This window comes from Leuresthes tenuis, unplaced genomic scaffold (assembly GCF_036924035.1).
Source record: "Leuresthes tenuis unplaced genomic scaffold, fLeuTen1.0.hap1 SCAF_9, whole genome shotgun sequence".
NCBI classification, from domain to species: domain Eukaryota; kingdom Metazoa; phylum Chordata; class Actinopteri; order Atheriniformes; family Atherinopsidae; genus Leuresthes; species Leuresthes tenuis.
In genome coordinates, this window is record NW_027325363.1 from 21,104,025 (window position 1) to 21,113,508 (window position 9,484).

The following is a 9,484-nucleotide window of genomic DNA, read 5'->3' on the forward strand; positions in this document are numbered from 1 at the left end:
AAAATGACATAAGTGTAGTTTATTCAAGCCTCGGACTGTCTCAGGATTGAGACGACACATTTGCGCTCTCTTCCGAGGAGGTTGTGTCAGTCTTGCACTTCCAGTCAGGATGAGTAATGAGAGCATTGTTAAACTCTTTTGAGAAACAAACAAACAAAAAAAACTGGCTTTGGTGTCATTTTTCACATTTCATTGTTAGAAACATGCCGTGGAGTCATTTCCATTCCCCTGCCGATGGCGTTGACAGACTGAAATAAAAACACGTGGCACAACAGATTCTTCAGGAAAAAAGGTTTTCAACTTCTTAGCTTCATTAATGTCAATGTCCTGTAATGGTTACAGTGGAAATACTGTGGTGTGTATATATATACAAAAAAAAATATAGTAAGAAAATGCAGTCGTGTTAGTCTTCCTTCTTGGACACGTGTCCCATCTTGGTTCGGATGTTGCGTAGCAGGAAGTATCCGATGGTGGTGACCAGACAGCTGACCTCTGCTACCCAGAAGGCCATTTCCCAGCCATGGTGCTTGGCAATGGTGCTGAATGGTAATCCAGAAAGGAAACCACCGACTATTGGAAACAAATTTGGAAAATGAGGAATATAAGATGGCATCTTATGCAAGGCACCGTTTGTGTTACTTCAGGCTAAATTCGATTTTTCTTTTCTTAGCTGTGCAGCCGATTAATGTGGTGCTAAAAAACAATAAGCTTACTGTTGGCCATTAGGGCAACTATGGCATGTGATGTCCCACAGTAGTTGGATGGGGCACTCTCATTGGCTATAACTCCAAACAATGCTATTGGTCCATAGGAGGAGAAGCCAAAAACGGCACCCAGGGTAAGAATCCACACCTGAATGAACAGATGAGGGATGACTGGGTCCGACATGAACTGTGTTGAGTGAAATGCTTGCATCTATTACGTTGTGTCGGTGTTACCTTTGAGCTGTCAGGAGTGACCGTGACTCTGAACAGGTACATGGATACAAACATCCCAGCCATCATCCAGATCAGGATGAAATGGCGGGGGTTGCCATAGGCTCTCATCCCTTGCTGCACAGAATAAGGACACGATGAGACTGCAGTTTTGCTGACAAAAGGAAGGATTTTGTATAATAGGTTAATTGTGACCGTATTTTAAATTCAAACTCCTGTAGTGATTAATCAACTGAAACCTCATTTGCGTTCCACAGATATATGCATTCTCAAGTTTTTCCTATGAAAACAACTAATATCCATTAAATGGCATGCAGTATGAAAGCATACCCTTGTTCTTGATTCAGTAAGCGTTAGGGGTGTGACGATACACTCAGCTCACGAGACCAGACACAATATTGGGTACATGAGAACGAGACGAGATTTTAAGAAAACTACGATGACAAAATATACGATTGGACCAAACACTTTTATTTAACCGAGTTGCACGTGTATTTTGAAATGTTTTATTATAACTCTTCACATGCATGATATAAGCATGAGCTTTTAATAAACTTCTTCTTCCACGAATTCCATCATATTTATCTGAGCTTTTAACTGTCTGTAATCCTGGTAGAGCTCTGAGGTCAACAAATCAACTTTTGTTGGAAGTGCCCAGGTCAAAATACAAGCACTGGGGTGACCGAGCCTTTTCCGTTGCTGCCCCCAGGCTCTGGAATAAGCTCCCCCCCGAGATGCGTCTTATTTCTGACCTGGGCCTCTTTAAATCTAGGCTAAAAACATATTTATTTCAGATGGCTTTTAATATCCAGTAGTATGGTGACTCTTTTATATTATCTTATTCAATTTTGCTGTATTTTATTGCGTTTACTGTTATTTTATTGTTTTGTACTAATTCTCTTCTTTATTTATTATCTGCTGTAAAGCACTTTGGTACACCGAAATGGATTGTTGTAAAGGGCTGTATAAATAAATTACATTTACATTTACAAATTGAAACTAAAACTAAAATCACACCCATCGTAAACGTGGATGGGTGAATATGCTAATCTGTCCAAAGTGACAGTGAACATGTCGGGCCTTTTCAGCTCTCCTCAGTGCTGAGCATTAACAAATGCTTGTATTTGTCTAAATAACTATTGCATTGCACGGCTTAAATCTTTGGTGTTGTATTATAGGAAGACATCTGCGTACAATCTGGCTGTGGTTTGGTCCTAATGGTTTTGTAACCCTTTTCGGCCTTAAAAGCATCAATAAAACATTCTGAGAGGAACTCAGAATCTCTTTTATGTGCAAAGAATATATACTCATAGCTGATTGCCATCCTAATGATTAAAATCCCCTGACTTCAATTTCACCCGTTTCTTCATAAGAATAAAATTAAAATAGAAAAAAAAAAAAACAGATCAAAAGAGTAAACTCACTTTAGCCACGGCTTTGTCGGAGAGGTAACCTGCTGCGAGACTCCCTAACAGGCCTCCAACCTCCAGGGCGCTCATGTATGAGCTACCTATGAGGAAAGAACACAGCCATTAACAAGAAAACAGAAGCTAAACTCTCAGCCTGGAGGTGTGCGTCTACTCTGTCCCCTTGTGCATACCCATGAGCGTGGACTGGCCCTTGTCCTGAATGAGAAACAGCTGACCCCAGTCTGTGCAGGCCGTCTTCACGCCGAACACCACCAGGTAGGACACGGACAGCAGCCACAGGTACGGCGACAGCAGGAACTCAGACAGGGTGCTTTCACTGCTGGAGGAGCCTGAGCAGGAAACAGACAGGTGACCCCTCATTATTTGCAGAGTCTTAAATGAGTGTTCCCCCATGACTGTGAAGGACTCTCGTCAGGCCGATGCATTTAACGCCTCCTTACCTTACATGCTGTGACCTCACTCTGCTATTTGTTTTTGAGCTACGAACATAAGTCGCATGTTCGGGGCACATTGGGTGCAGAGTCCACCCAGTCACTTACCTTTAGTCCCAACACTTGAGGCTCAAGCTGCATGACAACACACACATCTCCCACAATCAACAGTTACATGTTATCTAAGAAATGCCTGTGTTGAAACAGCGGTCTGTCAGAGAAAACTTTCACGAAGTCAGTCTCACCTCCTTTGCTCTTTTTGGCTGAAGTCTCTATGTTGGGCAGCCCCACATCTTTAGGCTCATTCTTGATCACCAGCAGGCAAACGAAGGAGACGGCCATGCAGATCATTCCAGAGACGGACAGTATGGCCCTCCAGCTGTAACTCTCGGCCAGCACTGTGGCGATGATAGGGCCCAGGCTGCCGGCCAGATTCATGCTGCAGGAGAGAATGGCCCACCATGTCCCGAACTGAGACGGCTCAAACCACTGACAGCAAGAGAAGCACATACACAAACATCAAAATCATGACAGCGCTTCACAGGAAGGGTCAGAATCTTGTGTTCTGCATCCACTAATCAACAGCAGATATAATCACACCTGAGGGCAAATACTTTAAGAGCTCCCATGCTGCATGTTCGAATGGAAAGTAACTCGGTATATTTACTCACATAGTCTTTTATTGATTGGCTCAAAAATGTTCTAAAGAGACATCTTCTGCATAAGCTGTTATATCTGTTTAAGCTTGCTTGTTGTAAGTCAGAACATTTATTCTAAGAGTACAAGCTTGATTTTTTCTTAAGTGGACATAATGGTTATTTGTGTGAAGTTAAGTTTGATTTCATTCTGTACTCATCTCACTTTGTCATGACTGTGTAATCAATAGAAAATTTAAGGAAACATGTCTAACATGTAACGCTCTTTTTGCCGTTTCATACATTTGATTTGAACCAAGTTTCTCAGCCCAAATCATACTGTGCGCTCCCAGGTTTAAAGGACATCATCGTTCCTGTTTCTTCTTTACGACAGGTAGGAGACAGAGACAAATAGGCATTTTTCACCCTGTATCTTTGCACTTATTGACTGAGACGGAGCTCAAATACCTTCCGCAGCACCCTGCCGCAGGGGGGCCAGCCCAGGCCTTGGCCCAGGCCGTTCAAAAACCACAGGGCAGAGAAGACGGCGACAGTGGAGGACCAAGAGAACACCACATTGATGCCGCCCACCACAAACAGGCCAATGGAGAAGAGCCAGCGGGCGCTGATCTGGTCCGAAAGCACACCGCTGATGAACTTACTGATAGCATAGGCCAAGGACTGACTGCTCGTGATCATTCCTGGACAGAGAAAACAGCAGAGGAGTGCACACACAGCAGATAAAACTGGTAACAATATTATTCTGGTCCTTAATATCTCTGACAAGTAAGTTGCAGAAGTTAGACATGAGCCATGCCTTTGATGTTTAAAGGGTTAATAAGAGATATAACAAAGAAATGAAGAATGCACAAAAATAGTTATTGGCTTATTGCAAAGGAAAGTGTATCATACCCAGGTCATCCTTATCCAGCTTAATTTCTTGCATCAGAGAGGGCATTACAAAGGAGAACGTCTTTCTGTTGAAGTAATACAGCGTGTACCCAACAAACATGGCCAGAAATATCGTGCTTCTGTAGTATCCGTAGCCTGCCGATGCCATGTTTGCAGCTGTCGTCCTTACAGATGTGGAGAAAAACGGAGAGACTCCAGAGAAGGGAGCACGCTGCCTGCGACACTGAACTTTGCTTCAGGATCCACGGTGCAGAAGCTGCAGCTGGAAAGTGAGGAGGTGTTTGCAATCAGTGTGGGAGGTTAATGGTCAACTTCTCTACCCTATTGAAGCCTATTGAATTCGGGTCGCTACCATGTGTGTCGCAAGACAGCCGGAGAGGGGTTGGAACAGAAAAAGTGTCATTCTGAGCCACCCAGACGAAACGTGCTCTGTTGTGTCCCTTGTCTCTTACCAGCGACCGGGCTGTTGTTGTCCTTTGATGCGGTTTGTCCATGTGAGCATGTTACTGAAGGAGTCCTGGGACTGATGCGATTAATAATTTACCAGCGAGTTTCCATGCTTATCACACAGCAAGGGAAGGCTCCTGTCCTTGTGAGAGGGTGTGTGAACTAATACCCTCATCAGGAAAGAACTAACAGGCAGAAACAATGTCTGCAACAGGCACCGTTTGTAACATGTTGATCTAAAAAATGCTCTTAAATTACAAATGTGAGTTACAGTGAAATAAACCTAAAAAAGATCACATTTAAACTTTTGGTCGTTCATTAAAAAAAGTAGGCTGTGTGTAAAACGTTATGTCCTTACGAGAGTCCTTACGTAATTATTCGCCCGTGCCTTCTCGCAAATAAACTTTACCTCAGTGTGTTATTTAGTAGTTCTGAATTAAACTATATCAACGCCGAGTGCGAAACTTCCGCATCACGTGTGGAAGGGGGGTGGAAAAAATAAAAACCATACGAACCTGTCAGAGACTAATCCATCTGCAGCAATGTGGAATAAATAGTGCAACCTTGTTTCTTTTCTTTTAATGTTTTCTCCAAACAATATTCCATAACGGGAGGGGGAACTGATAATCGATAAGCTTGCAAGGAAACAGTAAATTAACGGGATAAAATCCCGTTAATTAACGGTATAAAAAAGGCGGTTTTATCCTTTGTACTGGTGTTTGGAGGGTTGTAAATAATCAAACAACTCATATTAATTAGACCATAGATTCGTGTAAATTAAGTACATAGGGTCGAAAGCCATATCTTACAAGTGCACTATTTCTAATAGCCAGCAGAGGGCGACTCTGTCGGTAACAAAGGGAAGATAGTAATTCCGTTAATGTTAAGGAAATATATCTGTAATGAGGTGATAGTATCAGTCTCTATTTCAATGTCCTCCTCAACACATAATGGTGTCAATTTTGTAAGTTACGTAGACTTTACATGACAGTAAGTATTAGTTTTAGAGGGTGGCTACTGTGTGATTGACAAGCCATGACCGTACCACTGCGACCTGTGATGCAGTAGAGTCACGTAGCCATGCCAGTGTGCACATTTGAAAATAGCCGTGAACTTTAAAAAAGAAAGAGTTTTAGTTTAAGAGCTTTATCGGATACACTGTGTTTTACTTCATTAAAGGTACTTGAAATATTTCCGTGGGGCCAAAAATGTCCCGTAATGGGGCGTCTACTCGTTATTCCCCGGTGAGTATGAGGAAAAAAACTAACAAAAAAACGGCTAACTTCAATTAGCATCTTGTTTAACAACGCATTTAATGGGACTTCGGTGTTAGTGTTAGCTAATAAAGTAGCGTTTAATAACGGTGCCCTGTCGGGTTAAATATGCGTCGGTAGGCTGTGAGGAGTTGCAGTTGGTTAATTTCACGGTGGCTGTTTAGTCGAAGCCCGACAGAAAGGCAACACGACCTTAACTCGGGGCTCTGTTAGCAAACACCTTGAGTTCACTGCATTTGTTCCCATGACAACCGACAACAAACATCAAAACCGAAGTCATTGAACAGAAGCCTTGCACTTCGGTCAATGGAAAACAACAATGGTGATTTCCTTTCATTATGAGTCCTAGAAAGTCTAAGACAAAACTAGAAAAGTGAACGTTTCGTTATATTTCTAATTTATTCCTCGCGGCCACAGACAAGAACCGAGGATAATGGTAAATTCCATTTTAGCAATGACGTAATGAGGCAGTGCCGTGCTTCTTCTCACTTCGCGTTACACGTTAAAGGCAACTTCAGTGTTGATTTCGTTTGTTCTCCAATGATTGTCACACTCTCCGCAGAGAAGTGCGTCCAGCTCCACGTCCTCAAGGACCAGATCTCATCACGGCAGGTACCGCACGCTGGACCCAAGATCTCGAGTGGACGAAACCCTGTTTGGGAGCCCAAAACCAGTAAGTGTGGCCCAACCGGTATGTCATGTTAGTCTCAAGTTATGCCAATTTGATACCTATCCTATTTATACATTTTGAAAAGTTGAGACTATGTAAATAAGAACACTGCTCCGCAGGCCAAGGACTCGCCCCAGAAGAAAGAAGAAGGAGAGAATGTTCAAATTATCACCAAAGACTTCATCCGCAATCTCAGGTGGGCCAACACTCGCCAAAAGCTGGGATTTCTTTGTGGCTTTGAAATGCATATTTTGTGTTGTGGTGTGATGAAGAGCAATACAGTATTGTCCAAATATAACACGAACGTTAGGATTATATAAAAGGGGATTTCAATAGAGTGGTAATGCTGCACTGAAACTCTTAACACACAGGGTGCCCCGAAGGGATCCTTCGAAAGAGTCCATCATTCTTCCATCTGCTGAGTTTGACAGAATCACCTCAACAACACAGTTTCTTTGCAAGGATGACAGAGAGGCCTTGAAAAAGGCTTTTGTGAGAGAGAGGGAGGAGAAGATGGTAGGGAACATTACTCCGATTTAAAAAACCAAACAAAGAAAGTCATTGGCCTTACAGGTAACTATTACATCTTTACTTTTTTCTTCTTCTGTTCCCGATTTAGAAAGCTGCAGAGGAAAGGAAGAGTCAGATCCACGAGGCAGACCTCACCCGCAAGAAAAACCAGGCACTGACCGACCTGGAGCTGGAGGCCCGGGACCGCGCGCAGAACCTGGTGGAGCGGGCCGACGCTTTGAGGATGGAGCAAGAGGAAGAGATCAAAAAGCTCAACCAGGTGCAACGCTAATGTAGACACAGATGATGGGGCTTAAAGTTCTGAAACCTGCACGGACATCAGTAATTCTGTGTGTGATCCTCTCAGCTGATTCTGGGTGCTCAGTGTCAAGCCACACGTGATGCCCAGATCCAGGAGAAGATCCAGATCCAGGCCGAGCTGGCTGAGGAGGAGAAGCGCCTGGACATCATGATGGAGGTGGAGCGCCGCAGAGCTTTAGAGACCATCGAGATGCTCGATGAGCTGCGCAAACAGGCGAGGATGAAGTAAGGAGAGCACATACACACACGCAGTTAGATTCTAAAAGAAATTCACGTTAACCTGATTTCACACCGTTTCAGAGAGAGCAGCTGTTGTTAATTTACATCGAGCCTCGTCACCACTTGTGTCCGTTCCATTTCAGAGGAAAGCAGCAGATTCACAACCAGATCCAGCAACATCTGGACGAAAAACAAATCCAAAGCGAGATGAAAGAGCTCGAGAAACAGCAGGCCCGTGAGAACCAGGAGAGAATGGACCTGGAAGATCTGAAGGTGCGAACGCAGCCACGCAGAGACTGAGCACATGAGCACGCTAAAACGCACGCTCAGATAAACACGCAACCGCTTGAGTCAGTTTCCTCTCTGAAAACTTGTGTTCTTCCAGGCCTTGGAGAGGAAGAAGATGGAGCAGCAGCTTCTGCAGGAAGACATCATGCACATCAATGCCGAGACCATGCGGGCCAAGGAGAAGAGGCTGGAAGAGGAGAAGATGGCCGACATGAGAGACATGGAATACACGAAAAAGAAACTGGTTAGATCAAAAGCAAATGCTCACTGTTCCTTTAGGAACCACAGTCTCTCAGGATTGCACACGCTTAGTTTTACAGCAACATTTTTTATGACCTCTGCAGGAGCGGGAGGCGGAATATGAAGCAGAGCAGAAGCGAATCAAGAAGGAGAAGGAGCTGGACATCGCTCGGCTGAGGGCGCAGCAAGAAAAAGCAAAAGACTACAAGGCAGAACAGGTCAGTGGCGGCCGTGGCACCCGCTCGTTGGGACCTCGCCGCAGATGTAATCGCTAATGGGCTCGTTTGCTTTTGGAAGGATGAGATCCGCGCTCGGAGGAACCACGAAATTATTGAGAGACAATGGAGGCTTAAGCAGATAGAGATGGCTGCAAAGAAGGCGCGCGAGGAGGAGATGCTGAGGGTGGCTCGTTTGGAGCAGGTTCAAGACAAAGAGCAGTGCCAGTCCATCGAGGCTGGCTGGGAGAAGGCGACGTTCGAGAGGGTGCTGAAGTAAGACCGTTTCTTTTTTTTAAAAATGAAAATGTATTCTCTTCAAATTTTCCTCAACTTCTCTCTGCCACTCTGACCCGTCTCCACAGGGCCCAACAAAAAGCAATAGTGAAGCAGAAGGAGACCGAGGAGAAGCAGCGTCAGGGAGCGCAGCGCCATGCACAGGCCATCCGCCAGCAGGTGAAGGAGCGCGAGATCTCAGCTGCGACTAACTGCAGAGAAACCTTCAAGGAGGCCGACCGGCTGATCGAGGAGGCCCGGCAGAGACGCATGCGCCTCGATGAAATCAAAGAGAAGAAGCTCGAGGAGCTCAAGTAAGCGCGGGCGGGTTGGCAGACCGTCCAGGAGTTTGGTTTTTCGAATGTGTTCATTAAAAACCGACTTGTTTTTTTCCTATGTGCAGGGCTACGGGGCTCTCTGATAAATACTGCACTGAAGTGGAACGAAAGGCCCGCACGACTAAAGTGGATTAAAATTCTGAGAAGACCTCAGGCCCAAGTAACAAACTACTGATACGAGCTCAAAGGCAATAAAGATTTCTATTGCACCTGTTCAAACTTTTGGTCATTTGATAAATACACATTTTATGGGGAGATATTTTGGGATGGGGTTGTTTCTTTGCAAAGATAAATCAACAAGATAAACTATTAAAACGGTTTGTGTGACAGGAAATAATGTATC

The 9,484-nt window shown here is 44.3% G+C and overlaps 2 protein-coding genes across 3 annotated transcripts; one reads left to right on the forward strand and one right to left on the reverse strand.

The window, feature by feature from the left end:
• Positions 1-4: 4 nt before the first annotated feature.
• slc37a4a (solute carrier family 37 member 4a) lies at positions 5-4,679 on the reverse strand. Its single transcript, XM_072392799.1, has 8 exons — positions 4,344-4,679; positions 3,900-4,132; positions 3,042-3,285; positions 2,536-2,694; positions 2,360-2,445; positions 939-1,052; positions 714-852; positions 5-570 (listed from the first exon to the last, which is right to left on the reverse strand). The coding sequence occupies exons 1-8, from the start codon at positions 4,489-4,491 to the stop codon at positions 404-406; spliced, it is 1,290 nt and encodes a 429-aa protein (XP_072248900.1). The 5' UTR covers positions 4,492-4,679; the 3' UTR covers positions 5-403.
• Positions 4,680-4,925: 246 nt separating this feature from the next.
• Positions 4,926-9,354, forward strand: cfap45 (cilia and flagella associated protein 45). Of its 2 annotated transcripts, XM_072392797.1 has the most exons (12): positions 4,926-6,500; positions 6,627-6,737; positions 6,854-6,930; positions 7,106-7,250; positions 7,354-7,524; positions 7,612-7,790; positions 7,928-8,057; positions 8,170-8,316; positions 8,417-8,530; positions 8,610-8,803; positions 8,893-9,117; positions 9,207-9,354. In XM_072392797.1, exons 1-12 carry the CDS (start codon positions 6,498-6,500, stop codon positions 9,274-9,276), a joined length of 1,566 nt encoding a protein of 521 aa, XP_072248898.1. In that variant the 5' UTR covers positions 4,926-6,497; the 3' UTR covers positions 9,277-9,354. The 2 variants fall into 2 exon arrangements, with proteins under 2 accessions (XP_072248898.1, XP_072248899.1); XM_072392798.1 differs by lacking the exon at positions 7,106-7,250 and having other exon boundaries at positions 4,926-6,737.
• Positions 9,355-9,484: the final 130 nt, after the last annotated feature.

Bases quoted from the DNA above. Each gene is read 5' to 3' on its own strand.
- slc37a4a (XM_072392799.1), bottom strand. From the start codon at position 4,491: ATGGCATCGGCAGGCTACGGATACTACAGAAGCACGATATTTCTGGCC. The intron at 853-938 runs GTAACACCGACA...CTGTTCATTCAG, and splicing joins TCACTCCTGACAGCTCAAAG to GTGTGGATTCTTACCCTGGG. The intron at 571-713 runs GTAAGCTTATTG...TGTTTCCAATAG, and splicing joins AGTTGCCCTAATGGCCAACA to TCGGTGGTTTCCTTTCTGGA.
- cfap45 (XM_072392797.1), top strand. The intron at 7,791-7,927 runs GTAAGGAGAGCA...GTTCCATTTCAG, and splicing joins CGCAAACAGGCGAGGATGAA to AGGAAAGCAGCAGATTCACA. The intron at 9,118-9,206 runs GTAAGCGCGGGC...TCCTATGTGCAG, and splicing joins AAGAAGCTCGAGGAGCTCAA to GGCTACGGGGCTCTCTGATA.